Source organism: Cricetulus griseus, unplaced genomic scaffold (genome assembly GCF_003668045.3).
Source record: "Cricetulus griseus strain 17A/GY unplaced genomic scaffold, alternate assembly CriGri-PICRH-1.0 unplaced_scaffold_6, whole genome shotgun sequence".
Lineage (NCBI taxonomy): Eukaryota > Metazoa > Chordata > Mammalia > Rodentia > Cricetidae > Cricetulus > Cricetulus griseus.
This window is the reverse complement of record NW_023277363.1, coordinates 561,936-581,184: the sequence shown is the minus strand read 5'-3', so window position 1 is coordinate 581,184 and position 19,249 is coordinate 561,936. Positions and strand designations below refer to the sequence as shown.

Below are 19,249 nucleotides of genomic sequence, written 5' to 3'. Positions count from 1 at the left end.
AGGGGATCCGCATCAAGAGCGGGGAAACAAGGACTACGACAAAAGCAGGGTTTTAATTGCTCCCTCTGTAGGGGTTTTTTTATTGTTCCCTCTGTAGATAAAGACGGAGTGAATTCGGCTCTCAGGCCTGGAGAGCTGAAAGTAAAACGGCTGATTCTGTTGATGGATTACTATCTACTCTTGGCCGTCTGGATACTCCTGAACACAGTGTTCTGGTATCTTTTTTTTTTTTGCTTGCTTTTGTAGGGGGTGTGTTGAGGATACCCATTGAGTGGATATGGGGAATTCTACTTCTCACCCAATTTTTTGGGCTCTAAATGAGCTGCTTCGTTCAAAAGATTTAAAACTTAAGAAAAGCACCCTAGAGAGGTTTCTAGAAGAATGTGATGCTAATGCTCCATGGTTTGGACACTCTGGAAATCTAACGATATCTTCATGGGATAAGTTGGGCAGGGACCTTGATTTTGCCGCGCAAGAGGGAACACTCAAAGGTGGTGTGAGGCCCATTTGGAAATTAGTTAGGAGCTGCCTTGAGGATCAAAGGTGTACTGATGCTGTAAAAAATGGGCAGGCGGCTTTGGAGATGTTACAGGAAGAGAGGTCTGTGTGCTCACACAGTGAAAGGGGGAGTGCTAAGGAGAAGGGAATCTACCCCAGCCTTAAAGGGACAGGCACCTCTAGCTCGGAGGAGGATTCGGAGCCAGAGGAGGTACAGTTAGCCAGCAGATTGGAAAAAATAAAACTGGGAGAAAAGGGAAAGAATCACAAGGAGAGCCAGTTTAAGGGTGCGGCTGTCCCATCTGTGCCCCCACCCTACCACGCCATGACCGAGGACCCAGGCAGGGGCCAAGGAGCCTCCTGCTGCTCTCTGATTTGGTGGCAGGTCCTGTCAGAGATGCAGCTGGCATTTCCAGTGTTCACCGACGCACAGGGCCAGAGATATTATGAAGCCTTAGATTTTAAAATGATAAAAGCCCTGGCAGAGTCAGTGAGAATGTATGGGGTCTCTGCGTCTTTTACCTTAACTCTTGTGGAATCCCTCATCCGTCTTTGTGTTACGCCTACCGACTGGACAAACTTGGCAAGTGCCTGTCTTAGCCCAGGGCAATATCTGGAATGGAAGGCATTCCTTAGTGAGTTCACTGAGGAGCAGGCAGCCATAAATCAAGCCATAGGCGGCCCTGAGAGAAGGGACTGGAACAAAGAAATGCTTCTTGGCCTGGGCCCCTATTCCAATCAACAAACGGGTTATCCGGTCCAGTTATTTGATCAAATTAATCAGATTGCGATTAGGGCTTGGAAATCTATTCCTAACAAGGGGGAGGTATCTGGAAACCTTACTAAAATTGTACAAGGCCCTATGGAACCTTTTTCAGACTTTGTCACCCGGGTGCTTGAAGCAGCTGGTAGGGTGTTTGGGAACACAGAGGCTGCCATGCTGTTAATAAAACAATTAGTGTATGAACAATGCACCAGAGAATGCAGGTCTGCTATTACCCCCTACAACATAAAGAGATTGAAACATGGACCAAGATCTACAGGGAGCTTGGTGGGCCACTGACCAACGCTGGCCTTGCTGCCGCAGTAGTCCAGCTGACCCGAGGTGCCAAGGGGAACCTAGGCGCCTATTTCAGGTGTGGCAAGGCAGGACATATAAAAAGGAACTGCCCAGAAAGAAAGACTGAGGGTGACACGGGAGGTAGCAGCTTCAGTCGCCGGCAGCCTGGCCTATGCCCAAAGTGCAAAAAGGGGAAACAATGGGCCAATGAATGCCGGTCAGTAAAAGACATTAATGGGAGGCCACTTGAGGCAGAAGTTAATAGCACTCTGCCAAAAAACGCCCAGCGGGCCCCCTGCCCTCAGGGCCCACAAATATATGGGGCAATGGAGACTCGGGAGAGACGCTGGGAACAAGGGGAGTGGCCGACCTTACAGCATCAAAGGAGCCGAGGAGAGCCACTACAGGCTCAGCAGGACTGGACCTCCGCTCCACCTCCCGACTCGTACTAACTCCTCAGATGGGGATCTGACTGTTAGAATCAGATTTTCAGGGCCCCCTGGAGCCAGGCACAGTGGGGCTCCTTTTAGGAAGATCATCCACTGCCTTGAGAGGCCTTAGGGTACATCCTGGCGTAATAGATCCAGATTACACTGGGGTAGTGAAGATCATGGTTGAGTCCCCCAAAGGCATTACTGCCATCTCCCCTGGAGATAAAATAGCTCAGCTGATACTTTTGCCTAGTCTGCATCAACATTTTACTGCAAAGGACAGGGAGAGAGGGGAAAGTGGCTTTGGATCCACGGGAATGGATTTGGCCTTTTTGTCCCTAGATTTAGATCAAAGACCGGTGTTAGAGCTTAATATAAATGGGAAAAGAGTCCTAGGGGTCCTGGATACAGGGGCAGATAGGAGCATCATTGCTAAAAAGGACTGCCCTGCTGGCTGGCCAGTACAAGTCTCTTCTCAAACCCTACAAGGGCTAGGTTATGCAAAGGCCCCAGATATGAGTGCAAGACAGTTACAGTGGAAAGATGGGGAAGGACACTTTGGAGTCATGCAGCCTTACGTTTTGGAACTTCCCATTTCCCTATGGGGAAGGGATCTCTTGAGAGACATGGGCTTCAAATTGAGCAATGAATATTCCCCTACTTCTCAAAAAATGATGAAGGACATGGGATACCATCCAGATTATGGATTAGGTAAATATTTACAAGGGAGAAAGGAGCCAGTGCAAACACGACAAAGAAATCCCAGGCAAGGTTTGGGTTTTTCCTAGGGGCCGCTGAGGAGGGAATTCCCATTACCTGGAAGACAGAGGAACTGGTATGGGTTCCTCAGTGGCCACTGTCCTCTGAAAAACTGAACGCAGCAAAGGTCCTTGTGGCTGAACAGCTGGCATTGGGACACATTAAACCATCAGTGTCTCCGTGGAACACCCCCATCTTCTTGATTAAGAAAAGATCGGGAAAATGGTGCCTACTACATGACCTAAGGGCAATCAATAATCAAATGCAGGTAATGGGCCCAGTACAACGAGGGCTGCCATTGCTGTCTGCCTTGCCGGCATCCTGGCATATCATTGTGATTGACATAAAAGATTGCTTCTTTTCTATCCCCCTTTATGGCAAGGATAGTGAAAGATTCGCTTTCACCATTCCATCTCAAAATCATGAAGAGCCCGATCAAAGATTTGAATGGGTGGTGTTGCCCCAAGGAATGGCCAATAGCCCTACCATGTGTCAACTTTATGTTGTGGAGGCTATTGAACCACTGAGAAAAGAATTCCCTGCCCTAAAATGTCTTCATTATATGGATGATGTGTTATTGGCTGCTAAAGAAGAGATGATGTTAGACAAGGCTTATATAAAGTTAGTTAAGCTGCTTGAAAGAAAGGGGCTGTTTATTGCCCCTGAAAAGGTGCAGAAAGAGAGAATGGTCACCTACTTGGGAGCAAAAATTGATGGGAACTGTATTATCCCACAAAAGGTGGAATTGAGAAAAGATAATTTAAAAACTTTAAATGATTTTCAGAAACTGTTAGGAGATATAAACTGGGTTAGATGTTATTTAAAGTTACCAAATTATGAGTTGAAACCTTTGTATAGTGTGTTAAATGGAGACTCAGCTTTAGATTCCCCTCGACAGTTAACTCCTGAAGCAAGGGGTGCCTTACAAAAGGTGGAGGAAGGACTACAAGGTGCTTTCCTACAAAGATGTAGAGAAGGCCACACCATCACACTGTGCATCCTTCCTACATACTACCAACCTACAGGCTTGCTTTGGCAAGAGGACCCGCTGCTGTGGATCTACCCTAAGATATCTTCTGCTAAATCCATTGAGCATTATCCCACTGCAGTGGCAAAGTTAGCCTTAAATGGGATCCAGCAATGCTTACAATTTTTTGGCATGGCCCCTAATATGATTGTGGTGCCTTACTCCAGTCATCAAGTTAAGGTTCTTTGCTCCACGGTTGACGATTCGGCCATCCTGCAATGTGGATTTAATGGAAGTATAGATAACCATTATCCCAGACATCCATTATTAGGTTTTTTCAGGGAACACCCTGTGATATTCCCAAGGATGACATGGCCTCAGCCAGTTGGGGGAGCCCCAAATGTGTTTACTGATGGTTCTAAGACTGGCTGTGGGGCCTACATGATATCGGGATGAGAGCCTGTGCTACATCAATTCCAGCCTGGCTCTCCCCAGATTGTAGAATTAAAGATAGTAATAGAGGTTTTTAAGGCATGCTCCTTCGCTTTTAACTTGATTTCTGATTCAGCCTATGTTGTTAATGCTGTTAACATCCTGGAAGTGGCAGGACCCATAAAAGGTACCAGTCCAGTTTGCTTTTTGTTTAAGCAACTTCAACACTTAATTTGGCAAAGAAGGGCCTGCTTTTCTGTCCAACATATCAGAGCCCATACAGGTCTGCCAGGACCACTGAGTGAGGGTAATGACAGGGTTGATCAGTGGACCAGAATGGAATGCATATTTTTAAGTTCCACCTTGGAAAAGGCAAGAGATTTTCATAAGATGTTCCATGTAAATGCCAGGGCACTGCAACGGAAGTTTCATCTTTCTCGAGCTGATGCTCGACAAGTGGTTCTAAATTGTCCTCAGTGCATAGTGTATCACCATCCACCCAGCTTAGGGGTCAATCCTAGAGGCTTGATCCCCCTAAAAATTTGGCAAATGGATGTCACTCATGTTTCAGAGTTTGGAAGTCTTAAGTATGTACATGTTTCTGTGGATACCTGCTCAGGCATTATACATGCCACGCCCTTATCCGGGGAAAAGGCACGCAATGTTATCGCCCACTGCCTGGAAGCATGGGCAGCATGGGGCAAGCCACAACAGCTGAAGACCGATAATGGGCCGGCTTACACAGCTCAGAGCTTCACTTCCTTCTGCCAGCAGATGGAAATCCAAATTAACCATGGTCTGCCTTATAACCCTCAGGGGCAAGGCATTGTGGAACGTGATCATTGCACGCTGTAAGATTGTTTATCAAAACAAAAAGGGGGAATTGGCCATGGCCACACCCCCAGGGAAAGAATATCCCTTGCCTTATTTACTATCAATTTTTTAAATTTGGATGCCCAAGGCCGTTCTGTGGCTGATAGAGATCAGGACCCACATGGCCCTACTAAAGGGATGGTAAAGTGGAAGGATATTCTGACAGGCCTCTGGCGTGGGCCTGATCCCATGCTCACATAGGCACGAGGTTCTGTTTGTGTCTTTCCACAGGATCAGCAGGATCCAGTCTGGGTTCCAGAGCGTCTGGTCAGAAAAGTCCAGCTTGAAGAGCGCCCAGAATGCCAGCATGATGATCCTTCTGCTCCTCCTCTTGATGAGCTAGCTGGGGGGAACGGAGCCGAGATGGGGCATCCTCTCAGTGTTTCCAAAACCGATACCAGTGATGTATAGTGCTCAAGTTTTCCCCGCTTTTTTGCTAGTAACAGAAGTTTTGGTTTGCCCTTTTTGCATTTGGATAGACAGTTGAGCCCCATAGAAGGAAATAGGACGTTTTCGCTAAAGGACAGCCTGTGTTTTGTGTTGATTAGAAATATTAGTGAAAAGTCTCCCTGCGTGCAGCTATATAATCAATCTGCGGCCTGGTTCGAAACTCCTTGGACACCAGCCCGGGCTTCTGTAAATGCCTCTTGGATATCTGGGTGGTGGCCTAGTAGAGCAGGAGAAGGATCTCCTCTTTCGCAACCTATGTGGGCTCCCTTTTGTAGTGGGGATATTGAAGGAGATGGCAGGTTCCCCTGGACAGGCTGCCAGAGTAGAGAGATTGTCTGGGCCGTGAAGAATTATTTTTCCTTTTCCCCCGCTATGAGTACTGAATTTAATAGATCTTATTCAGGAGGGAATTTTACTAATCAGAACATGGGATACTTCTATGAGGTTAATCCCTTTGATTTATGGCTGTTATGTGGGATAAATGGTAGCTGCACAGATCTAGCCCCTTTTTCCATGATTGGGGGAGGTGCCCAGGGAGTAGGGCGATTTAACTGGACCCTCCATAGATCGTTTGGAGACTTTTTCAATCCTCGGCCTATTGCGAGAATAGTCACGCAGCCTGGCACGACTACACCCTCATATATTGTTTTGGGAGCTGGAGAGGAACCAAGTACCTTTGAGAATTTGTATAGTGCCAAATATTCCCCTACCCCTGTGTGTGTGTGGCCTCCGTTTGTGTGGATAGTCAGTAATGGCTCTATGGAAGGGGATAGGTTGAATTGCTCACCGACAACCTGTTTTTATGCCCTTTGCTGGAATGCTAGTATGTTTCAGCTGGCTGTGGTTGCTCGCCTGCCCAGGTATGTGCCTATTCCCGTGGAGGCTCCCAGCAGCATGACACTGCTTAGACCCAAAGGAGATTTTGGCATCACTGCTGCCATTGCGGTTGCCATCACTGCCACGGCCGTTGGGGCCACGGTGTCCGCAGTCGCCTTGTCTGGCACGGTACAGACGGCTTCTGCTCTGAATAACTTGTCAGCTAATGTGGCACATGCCCTGGACTTGCAAACATCTCTTAATTCTCAAATAAAAGGAGGACTAATGATTGTTAATCAGCGCATTGATTTGGTTCAAGAGCAGTTGGATACCTTATGGCAGCTAGCACAATTAGGTTGTGAATGGAAAATGCCAGGACTGTGTGTCACATCTGTCCAATATACTAATTATACTCGAGCTGCAGAGCTGGCGAGGTCCCTGTCCTCTTATCTTTTCCAGAACTGCTCCCTGGAATTTGAAGACACTTTGAAAGAATTGAGATTGGCCGTGGTGAATGTGAATTCTACCCGGGTTGATCTCTCCCTTGCCACGGGACTGTCATCGTGTCTGGACTCCTCCATGGACCATCTAAAAGAATGGGCGGGCTTGGGGGCGCTGACAGGCCTCTTGATCTTGGTCTCCCTGATTTGCCAGTGGTGCATGTATAAGATCAGAGTCACATAGAAACAGGATGCAACATGATTGCTCAAGCCTTTATAGCCATTGAAGCTGGACAGTCTCCCCAGGTCTGGTTGGCCGCTATTAAAAGTTAAAGTGATATTTCTCCCAATTGGGGTGCAAGGTAGAGCACTGCACGGGGATCTGCTTGTGTGCAGTTAAGCAATCCCCGGGGGGCATGTCTGATTGCAGGAAGGTTGTACCCCAAATCCTTCCCCTGGAAAAAGGGGTACTGGACGGGCCAGGGTCACAACGGGCAGAGAGCCCGTGGTTGATTCCAGTGCAATGGTCCATGATTTGCATACCAGGGATCAGACCTCTGCTCTCACCCGTGTTGTTTTTAAAAATAAATAAGGGGGAACTGTGGAGAGCTGCACTTTGTTGGCCCAAAAGATGGCGCCGGCCTCTGCCTCCCACCATCCCGAGGGTGAGAGGTCTTTGTCCTGGATAATTTCTTATCTGGCTAAGGCTGGGCTTCAGGCCTGCTTCCGTGTATGTGAACCCTTCTGCTTTCGCCACGTGGCAGTCTGGGGTGGGCTACCAAGGGCCTTTTAAGTAGAGGGTCGGGTTTCCTCGGGGCCCCCAGAAGAAGATTGTACAAGGTTCCTGAAATAAACTGCAGGAAGAGTTCCCGAGTTGTGTCTTTCTTGCTGGTCAAGATAGGCGCAGCAGATGTTGGCTGGCTGTATATAGTTTTTATTATGTTTAGGTATGTTCCTGCTATCCAAGATCTCTCCAACATCTTTATAATGAAAGGTTGTTGGATTTTGTCAAAGGCTTTTTCAGCATCTAGTGAGATGATAATGTCGTTTTTCTTTCTCAGTCTGTTTATATGGTGGATTGCATTGATGGACTTTAGTTTGTTGAACCATCCTTGAATCCCTGGGTTGAATCCTACATGATCATGGTGGATGATTTCTCATCAAAAGATTAAATTAAATTTACAAACCAAATAAGGATTCGAAAATCACAAGGGAGGAGACTCACATATAAAGGCAGAATCATTACAATAACTCCTGACTTCTAAATGGAATCTCAGAAATACATAAGGCCCTGGATTGTTCTCCTACATGGCTAAGAGACCAATGAGGCCTCCTGAAACTAGAATACAAGAAAAACTAAAAATCACAACTGAGGGAATGAAGCAAAACATTTCATGATTTGACAAAATTAAACTATTAACAAAATTTAAACTATTTGTTCATTTATTTTTCTTTATTGACAACATAGTCTTTTCTCATACAATATATCCTTATTATAGTATCCCCTCCCTGTATTCCTACCAGTTTCATCCCACCTTCCCTCCCCTCCAGATCCACTCACTTTCTATCTCTTATTGGAAATGAACAGGCTTCTAAGCATAACAACCAAATTTGGTAAAGTAAAATATATTAATATGAAGCTAAAACATTCATGTTGATGTTGGACATTGCAACTTAACAGGAGAAAAAGGGTCCAGAGGGAAGGCACAAGACAGAGATCCACTTGTTCTCACAGTCATGAATCCTATAAAAATATGAAGCCAATAGCTATAGTGTACACACACACACACACACACACACACACACACACACACACACACACACTGGTCCTGGGCCAGCTCACACATGGTGCACAAACACACACACACACACACACACACACACACACACACACACACACGCTCACCCTCGCTCTCACCCGTGGAGAGCACACACAGTACTTGTTATTGTTTTGTTTAAAAAGAAGAAAAGAGGAATTATGAGACAGACATATTGACTATAAGTTTATTATAAGGCCCGGTAGAATGGGGAGACTAAGAAGAGGAACAGGGTAATGGCTGACCGCCATGGCCGGTCGCCATAGAGAGACAGAGGGGGAACAGAGAGACGGGGGAGCACACACAGAGAGAGAGAGACAGGGAGAGAGAGAGAGAGAGAGAGAGAGAGAGAGAGAGAGAGAGAGAGAGTGTAAAGGTGCAGGGGCCTATCTTTTTAAGGGGTCCTCTGCACCTGTGTGTAGACTTCTTTCCCATGGAACCTTGGGCTGACCAGGGTATTGCCTGAGTGGATTCCACCAGGTAACAGGGGCAGGCCAGCATAATGCCTGAACCTTTCAGTACTCACACTGCAACCCCAGACTCCACCATGGCCACCCCTTCCCTGCCCAGGCAGGAAGGGAGGGAGCAAGCAGCTCGCACCCCTGCACTGGCTGGCTCCCTGGCCGCTCCTCAGCCACTCCGGAGGTTTGGGGTGGGCATCCCGCCCCTCCCGGGTGGGTGCGCAAAACCCCTCAGCTCAGGGAATAAAAAGTTGCCTGTGTTTCAGGCTGAGGGTGTCAGAACCCTGGAGAGGACATTGGGGCAGGAGAGGTGGGGGAGGGGCGGTTCGGTTTCGGAGGGGAGGGGTGAAAGAGGGGAGCAGGGCCCCAGGGGCCCAAATGAAGGCACCATTGCGCAGAAGCAGTCCAGTGTGTGTGTGTGTGTGTGTGTGTGTGTGTGTGTGTGTGTGTGTGTGTGTGTGCATTCCTGTGTGCTCTTGTGTGTGTCTCTGAGTGTCTCTCTGTCTCTGTCTCTGTGTCCCTGACGTCTCTCTATCTCTGCTATCTCTCTGATGTCTCTGCTATCTCCCTGTCTCTGTGTCTCTGGGTCCCACCCGGCAGCAGCAGCCTCTCTCCCTCAGCCTGACTGCAAGCCAGGCCCCAGCCTACTCCGACAGGGAGCCTCTGTCTCTCATCTCTGGTCTCTGTGTCTTGTCTCTGTCTCTACTCTCTGTGTCGCTGATGATGTCTCTCAGTCTCTCAATCTCTGTCTGCCCCCTCTCCCCCTCTATCCCAGCAGCCGCTGCTGGCAGGAACACACTCAACAGCAGAGCCCGCCGCTGTCTCTGGTCTCTGTCTCTTTTTCTCTGGGTCTCTGTCTGTCTTTGACTGTCTCTGCATGTATCTGGGGGGTCCCTGCAGGCCCCTCCACGCCCCCGCCGAGCTGTCCCCGGCGTGCCAGTGTGTGTCCCTGTGTGCACAAGCACCAACCTTTGTGTGCGCTTGCCTTGGGGACCAGGGCCTGAGTCCCAGTCTGTCTCCGCGGGCGGGCGCGTGCGTGTGCGTGCGTGCGTGCATGTGCGTGTGTGTGTGTGTGTGTGTGTGTGTGTGTGTGTGTGTGTGTGTCTGTGTGTGTGTGTGCGCACGCGCGCGCGCAAGTGGGCGCTTCTCTTGTCTGTGGTGTGTGTCTGTGCGCAAGTGGGCGCGTCTCTCTCTCGTCTCTCACCCGTCTCTCTATCTCTGTGGGTCCCTGTGACCCTCGCCGCACTCCTCCCGCCCCAACGTGGCTGCCAGGGACCCAGCTGCCGCCCGTCCCCGCCGCCCGCCCCGGGCTGCTGGTCTGGCTGCCAGGGTCCTGGAGATCTGGGTGCTTGGAACACTCGGGTTTCTTGTCTCTCGTCTCTGTCTCTGTGTCTCTGTGAGATCAGAGCCCGCCTGCCGGCTTGGGCGGGCTCCTCTCCCTCCCTCCGGGCTCGCCCAGGTTCTCAGCCTGCTCCGCGCGGCCCCGCCCGATCCTTCCTTTCCTTCCTTTCCTTCCTTTTTCCTTCCTTTCCTTCCTTTTTCCTTCCTTTCCTTCCTTTTTCCTTCCTTTCCTTCTTTTTTCCTTTTTCCCCTTTTTCCTTTTTCCTTTTTCCCCTTTTTCCTTTTTCCTTTTTCCTTCTTTCCCTCCCCTTTTTCCCCCTTCTTTCCCTCCCCCTTTTTCCCCCTTCTTTCCCTCCCCTTTTTCCCCCTTCTTTCCCTCCCCTTTTTTCCCCCTTCTTTCCCTCCCCTTTTTTCCCCCTTCTTTCCCTCCCCTTTTTCCCCCTTCTTTCCCTCCCTTTTTTCCCCCTTCTTTCCCTCCCCTTTTTCTTTTTTCCCTCCTTTTTCCCCCTTCTTTCCCCCCTTTTTCCCCCTTCTTTCCCTTTCCCCTTTTTCCCCTTTTTCCCCCTTCTTTCCCTCCCCTTTTTTCCCCTTTTTCTCCCCTTTTTTCCCCCTTTTTCCCTTTTTCCCCCTTCTTTCCCCCCCCTTCTTTCCCCTTTTTTTCCCCCCCTCCTTTTTCTTTTTCCCTCCCCTTTTTTCCCCCTTCTTTCCCCCTTTTTTCCCTTCTTTCCCTCCCTTTTTTCCCCCCCTCTTTTTCCCCTTTTTCCCTCCCCTTTTTCCCCCTTCTTTCCCTCCCCTTTTTTCCCCCTTCTTTCCCTCCCCTTTTTTCCCCCTTCTTTCCCCTTCCTTTTCTCCCTTCTTTCCCCCTCCTTTTCTCCCTTCTCTCCCTCCCTTCTTTTTTCTCCCTTCTCTCCCTCCCTTCTTTTTCTCCCTTCTCTCCCTCCCTTCTTTTTCTCCCTTCTCTCCCTCCCTTCTTTTTCTCCCTTCTCTCCTCCCTTCTTTCTCCCTTCTCTCCTCCCTTCTTTCTCCCTTCTCTCCTCCCTTCTTTCTCCCTTCTCTCCTCCCTTCTTTCTCCCTTCTCTCCTCCCTTCTTTCTCCCTTCCCCTCCCTTCTTTCTCCCTTCTTCTTCCCCCTTTCCCTCCCTTCTTTCTCCCCTTTCCCTCCCTTCTTTCTCCCCTTTCCCTCCCTTCTTTCTCCCCTTTCCCTCCCTTCTTTCTCCCCTTTCCCTCCCTTCTTTCTCCCCTTTCCCTCCCTCCTTCTTCCCCCTTTCCCTCCCTCCTTCTTCCCCCTTTCCCTCCCTCCTTCTTCCCCCTTTCCCTCCCTCCTTCTTCCCCCTTTCCCTCCCTCCTTCTTCCCCCTTTCCCTCCCTCCTTCTTCCCCCTTTCCCTCCCTCCTTCTTCCCCCTTTCCCTCCTTCCTTCTTCCCCCTTTCCCTCCCTTCTTCTTCCCCCTTTCTCTCCCTTCTTCCCCCTTTCTCTCCCTTCTTCCCCCTTTCTCTCCCTTCTTCCCTCTTTTTCCCCCTCTCTCTCTCCCTTTTCCCCCTCATCCTTTTCCCGCCTTTTCCCCCTCTCTCTCCTCCTTTTCCCCCTCTCTCTCTCTCCTCCCTCTCTCCCTTTCCCCCTCTCCCTCCTCTCCCTTTTCCCTCCTCTCCCCCCTTTTTTCCCTCCTCTCCCCCTTTTTTCCCTCCTCTCCCCTTTTTCCCTCTTTTTCTCCCTTTTTCCCTCTTTTTCTCCCTTTTTTTCTCCCTTTTTCCCTCTTTTTTCCCTCTTTTTTTCCCCTTTTTTTTCTCCCTTTTTTTCTCCCTTTTTTTCTCCCTTTTTTTCTCCCTTTTCCCCTTTTCCCCCTTTTTTCCACCTTTTTCTTCCCCCTTTTTCTTCCCCCTTTGTTTCTCCCCCCTTTTCTCTTCTCCCTTTTCTCTTCTCCCTTTTTTCTCTTCTCCCTTTTTTCTCTCTTCTCCTTTTTCTCCCTTTTCTCCCTTTTCTCCCTTTTCTCCCTTTTTTCTCCCTTTTCTCCCTTTTCTCCCTTCTTTTCTCCCTTTTCTCCCTTCTTTTCTCCCTTTTCTCCCTTTTCTCCCCTTTCTCCCTTCTTTTCTCCCTTTTCTCCCTTTTCTCCCTTCTTTCCCCTTTCCCCTTCCCCTTCCCCTTCCCCTCCCCTCCCCTCCCTCCCCTCCCCCCCTCCATCCCTTCCATCCATCCATCCATCCATCCATCCATCCATCCATCCATCCATCCGTTTATTGATTGATTGACTCATTCATTCATAAATTCGTTGGTTCATGCCTTTATTCATTCACGGAGCACCGGGCATAAGCAGGTGGTCACAAAGGAACCTGCTTCCGCCGCCTTTGCCACCGCCCCCTGCGGGACCCCGCCCCGTATTCCAGGTGCTCCCAGGAGCCCGCTAGGTTCACCTGCCCCGCCGCTCCCGCCCGCCTGCAGGATGCCGCTCCGTCCTCCTGATGCTCCCAGGGGCTGTCGGGTTCGCCCCCCCCCCGCCCCGAGGCCCCCGGCCCCGCAGGTCCGGCTCGCCGCCACTGCTCGCCCTGCTTCCTAAGTGCCGCCTCCCCCTGGCTGCCGCCGCTGCTGTGGGCGTTCGTTCCCCTCACTTCCCTAGCTCAGCTCGGCTCAGTCCCTGGTTTTTCCTGACTTTCCCTGAGTTTCTTGCTCGCTGGGCTCTTTCACTGGCCCACCAGGCTGGGGGCGCCCAGTGGTGGTTCCCAGACAAGTCTCAGCGCTCACCACAGAGGGCGCACTGGGGACTACATTTCTCAGCATGTCCCGCGCTCCTCAGCCACCGCTATTCCGCCCGCCCGGGCTCTCTGCTTCCTATTGAACCGGGTTCGAGACCCGTTTCTCCCATGTCCCTGCCCACGCCCCTCGCCCTGCCCTCCCCCAGCCGCCGCCGCAGTCTCTCTTTGTCCCTGTCTCTCTCTGTCTCTGTCTCCGTCTCTTCCTCCCCACCCCCTGCTCTCCAGCCCGGGTCAGTACGCGGCGGCGGACTCCATCTCCCAGCGTCCCCGCGGCGGGTTTACGGTCCCCCCCCCCCGCCCATCGTCTCTAAAGGAAAAAAGTGATTGCATACATCCTTGCTTAATGAAATGAGTCCTATTATCCCTAGTCCTAGAAGAATGACTGCCTTTGTCTAAGTGCCACACTGTGGCAATAGGGGTCTGATAGCTGTAGACGCCTGTGCTTTCTGAAACCAATTCCAATAACATTCCCTGTTACTGAGTATACAACCTGTGAGAACACAGAATCTTCTTAAATGATGACAAAATAGTTTTCTATATTTTTGACTATGATATTTTCCCAACGGGTTTGAGCACGTTGGAGTAAAAAGGGAAATCCCAACAAATTAAAGATGAGTTAGGTATTTCAGGAAGCATGTATGTCACACAGATATAAAAGCAATAAAATATAGACACATGAAACTGTTCATATTACACTAGTTTTAAACAACATTCTGTCTTCACATAGAAGTTTCTATTTCTGCTATGTTAAACATGAATAAAGACTCAATCGTTCACTCCTTGTTGCTACACATATACTAGAAAATACACAAGCCCGATATGCATGTACAGTTATTGGAATTCTGCCACCTTTTATTGGTAATAGGTTTGTGGTTTGCTTAGAGGTATTGCCTGACATTCATTTTAACCATGAATTTCATCTTCAGCTCTCTTAAAGGAAGGCATTAAGAAATGAAGAAATGGAAACAGAAAGTAACAAATAAACTGGAAAGAGGAAAAAGAAGGAAGACAAAATGGAATAAAATGAGAACTGAAAATGAGTAAGAGTACAATATAAGATGAAGGATAGTTTGTGGATAGGTAGAAAAGATATTAGGATAGAAGAAGCAAGTAAAGAATGACAAAACCAAGGAGAGACTGATAACTGAGAAAGTAGTATTTATTGAGTTATGAATGCAAATTCACACAATTACTTTTGCAACAACAACTAATAACAAAGTAGATCATGAATGTGCAAGAAAAGGAATAGAGTTGATTTTGTAGGCACGCACATGAATATTTCATTGCATTTGTATATAATGTAAAAAGAATTAATAATACTAATTAATGAATTTTTTTATTTCTGAGAAATATTTTTGAATCCCTGTCTCAGATTCCGGTGTTGCTGATCTGTTCATATCCTTGAGGCTTCCTGGAATTTCCAGATGCAATATGTCAGATCTGGCGTCAGATCTATAATCTCTTGTTTGGAGTGCCATACTGGAAAAATTATCTGAATACAGGTAGCAAGCAGAGGTTCATGGAATGAATTGGATGACACAAAGAGAGAGGGAAAAAACAAATTCATATAATAAACATAATATTTATTAAAATACCTGAAAATAGAACAACAAAAAAGCATTGCAACAAATAACAATGTGACCTCTGATGGGGGAGGTACTTCTGTGTATATGTTTGTCATATTGGTTGATAAATAAAATACTGTTGGCCAAAAGGGAAGCAAATTATGCAGGACTAGGAGTCAAAGAGGATTCTGGGAAATGTAGTAAAAAGAAGTTTTGTGATCCAGGCAGGAAGAAGACTCAGAATATAAGCAGGGACAATCAGGAATTTGCTCTCTTCCTCTTCCTCCCCCTCTCTTCTCTGCAACCACCATGTGAGCCTGATAAGAGAGGACACATGCTGCTGGCATCCTCCATCAGATAAATCTTTATAAAATATATAAATTAATAATTATGGTTGATAATAAGATTGAGCTAGCAAGTTAGAAATCCTAGTCATTGGCCAGCAGCATTGTTCCCAATATAAGACTCTGTTTGTTATTTCAGGCTCCTACGTGGCAGTGGGGCTCAGGAAACTTGGTGGAAAGATTTGTCGTTATAGATCTCAATTCCATGGGTAGAAAACAGAAAATAAGGGCAAGAGAACCAAGGAAATGAGTAATTGCCTGCTACAATTTTACCTTCCTACTGAACCTGGCCACCAGTGGAAGTAGAATATTATCCTCTATGTTTCTCCTTGGTCAATAATTGTTGAGCCCTGTTCAATCCTTGAAATACCACTACTAAATAATGTTACATAGACTTTAAATTTGCTTAGAATTTTAAGACAGAAAAAGCCCATGCAATGTCCTGGAGAATGGAAACTCCATTCAATTCAATCCCAGAAAAGTACTGGGAGTATTGGTTAGACAGTTCATCTTCAGAGTAGCATTTCACCTAGAAAAACCCAAGCTGCTTTTAACCTAAATTCAGTCCTATGAACTCTATTAAAAAACACCACCTATCAATTTACCTGCCTACCACAATAATGTCATTATCTTAGGAAATTTTGATCACAGGTAAATCTTACAAGTTGAGACAATGGAATGATGGTGGGGTTTAGACTGTACAAGAATGTAAAATCCAATGAACTAAGACATTCCGCTAGTGAAAATGGCACCAGCCAAATGCTCAGAAACCACATACAGAGAAATATAAAGGGAACAGCATGCTTAGATGTATAATAATCCAGTAGTCTCAGATAGAAATCCATTGAACATTGGGATCAGAGGAAAAGTCCAAGGCCTCTCAGTATGTAACAACAATATCCTATCATGGATATAGTTCAGCAGTCTCCACTTTGATTTTGACCTGAGTTTTACCAGTGAGGCATAATGCATTCATTCTTCCAAGATGGTATTTACACTGCTGATCCAGTCTTTTAAAAACTTTCAGATAGATTACTTTGGTAAAATGCCATGTTAGAGAAAATTACAGTGCACTTCAACCTAAGTCAAGGCTCAGAAATAGCTTGAATGATTACTAAATGGAGATAACAATGGAAAATTCACCATGTCATGGATATACCTGAGGCCTATAATATCTTTCTCTAGAGAATTACTTCTTGAGGAAGTGGATATACACCAACAAAATTTTTAAAATATTTTCTGAAAGATTGTATTAAATTCGTCCTCATTTTGCTTATCCTAAGGCACAAGTGAGTTTTAAGAATTTTTTCTTCTAAAACACAAATACCTAATATGACTTCAGTAAATCACTCATTTAAGTTAATGCATTACTGTGCCATTCCAGTAGATTTGATGAATATTAAGACACATTCACTATACTCCACTTCTCCTATCATGAGGAAATACAAAATCCCACTCCTGTGCCTCTTAGTTACTCAGTACCTTTTCACAATACCCCTTTTAAATGTTATCATTTCCTATCAGAGGTCATATGTCTAAACGAATGAATTAAATTTTATAAATCACTGGTTATTTGTTTGTCATGAGAGATTATTTATGTAGAAAACTTTATGTAAGATTTAGTATTAAATCATTCACCAGAACATGGTCAATAGTTGTATCACTTATATTGTCCTAAACCTCAAATAAATTATGCATTAGTATTAAAAGACTTTTCTAAATATTGACAAAAATAGAATTCACAAGCCTGGATAAGGTATCTTACATTTTCTCATACACTTTGCTCTTGCATATTACAGCCTACAAGAGTAACCCTTTCTCCATGGGTGAAATCAAGTAGTGAAATCTTAAAATGTATAATTTTTTAAAGAGTTCTATGGAATAAAGCAAATGATTCCTTGTATTCATCCTCAGGTCCATTCAATTTAGCTGAATACAAACTGCTATTAGGACTCCATCTCCCAATGTATCCTATACAAACACAAAATAACAATATTCTAGAAGTAAGCTTTGCAAAAACAAAAGCCAAAAAATATACCAAATAAGGTGGAAAGGTCTCACGGTAGGTATTGTGAAAGAGCCTATATGTATTTCCAATAAAAAAATTGAAGTAAAATCCATCTTAAAAAATTAAAATATGATAATGAGAAAGTTGAGAGAAAAAAATTGATAGTCAAAAACATCTTGCCCCCAAAGGTAACAATAGTATACCTAGAAGGAATAAATTTCACTACAATGGAGTATAACCAAATGAGGGTTGGTGAAATATATTACAAGAAAAAATACCAAAACAATTGTATTTAATACACACCTTAACATAAGTCTGTCTCACATTCTCACTAAAAGACATGGGCTGACAGAATTGATTACACAAAGGGGATCAAGATAATTGTTACCTGTTTAACAAATGAACTTCAGTCTGGAAATTACATGTGAGAAAAAAACAAGAATTACCATCCAGATATTGAACAATGTAACTTTCAAACTTAAATAAGGACAGTTACAACGAAGTTCACTACATACTAAGAAAGGCAGAAATACAACAAGAGTACAGAAACATTCTTATGACATTTGTATTTGCAAGTTTACAAACAAAGCACAGCTAATATGATATAATAGTTATTGTGTGTGATTTCAATACATGCTTATTATCAGTAAATAGGTGAATAAAACAAAAGTTAAGCAATGAAACACATTATGTAAATAACTGGACAGAATTAACATATTCTCAACATTCCAGGGAACAACAGTACTACACAATCTTACCAGCAGCAGTTACTTTCAAAATTTTTCACATTTTATGCAAAGTTGAGTCTTCTCAAACACAAGGTAACTGAAGTAACTTTTGTTTTTCTCAGATTACAGTATAAAACAGTAAAAGTTAGAACAAAAATAAACTGCAGAATATATGCAAATGCATAGAGATTAGAAATAAAATACACTTTGAAAAATCAACAGTCCCAACTGAAATTGGGAGTCAAAACTAAATTAAAAGAACATTGGAAAATATAACAAAACTCAATGCAATAAGGAAGTTCAAATCAATTGGTATAAATGTCTATGTTTAAAAAAATAGGGACTGGTAAACTGCTCAGCAGGTAAAGGGACTTTCCAAAAATATGAATCTAATACTGGAGAATATGGTAGAAAGAAAGTCAATGAATATGAGGAAGATACTCTCATCCTGAGTCAGCAGGCAGTTTACTGCATATGGATACCTGAGTGAACAATATGTTTGCGAGTGCACACACAAATAAATAAATGATGAAAATATCAATGAAAATTGAAAAGTCATTCCCCAGAAAGAAAGAACAAAGATTAGAACTTAAGTTAATTGGTTCTAAACATTAACCCCTACAGCAACAGAGAATCCTGAGGTAGTACTTATCAAATCAATTCTGAATTAATCATACAAAACAATCAATGAAAGAAACACTCAGCCCTATAAAAGGATAACCTTAAATGAAAAATATTAGTCTATAAAATAAAAAAAATTTCTGAAGGCATAGTAAACTAATAATAGTAAAGAACTTAGCATAGATGCAAAAAAAGGTGAATAATGAAGAAAGTAAAGCAAGGCAAAAAAGAGAGGAAATGGAGTGGAGAAGGAATGGAAAGAGAGAGTGGCAGGGAAAGCTCACCCTTTGACCAAGGCCCACATTCAGACACATAACCCACTCTTGTTCTGAATCCCAGCTAACAATTGTCTCAAAATGGATCTTGAATACATTTTGCATGTATACTGGGTAAAAAAAGCAATTCCTGTATTTATTTATTTAATTTATTTTTATAATAGTAAGTAGACCAATTTTAAATTGTAAATGCCAGTTCCCTCTCCCTCCCCTCCTCCCCTGCTCTACCACCCCCTATCCCAACTGCTTTCTGCTCCGCAGGGAAGCTGAGGTCTTCCATAGGAGATCGCCAAAGTCTGTCATATAATTTTGAGCTGAGCCTAGATGTTCCCACACTGTCTAGGCTGAGAGAGTATCCGTCTATGTGGAGTGGGCTCCCAAATTCCATTAATGTACTAGGGATAAATACTGATCCACTAACAGAGGCCCCATAGATTGCCCAGACATCCAGACTGACTTCCTCTTTTAGAGGGTCTGGAACAGTCCTATGCTGGTTTCCCAGCAATCAGGCTGGGGTCCATGAGCAACCCCTTGTTCAGCTCACCTGTTTCTGTGGGTTTCTCCCATCCAGTCTTGATCTCTTTGCTCATCCTTCCTAAATCTCTGCAACTGTATTCC

At 45.4% G+C, this 19,249-nt stretch overlaps 1 protein-coding gene across 1 annotated transcript; it reads left to right on the top strand.

Moving 5' to 3' along the window:
• The first annotated feature begins 277 nt into the window (after nt 1-277).
• On the top strand, nt 278-2,010 carry LOC113838162 (endogenous retrovirus group K member 113 Gag polyprotein-like). The gene is made up of 2 exons (XM_027433981.1): nt 278-1,406; nt 1,514-2,010. The coding sequence occupies exons 1-2, from the start codon at nt 278-280 to the stop codon at nt 2,008-2,010; spliced, it is 1,626 nt and encodes a 541-aa protein (XP_027289782.1).
• Nucleotides 2,011-19,249: the final 17,239 nt, after the last annotated feature.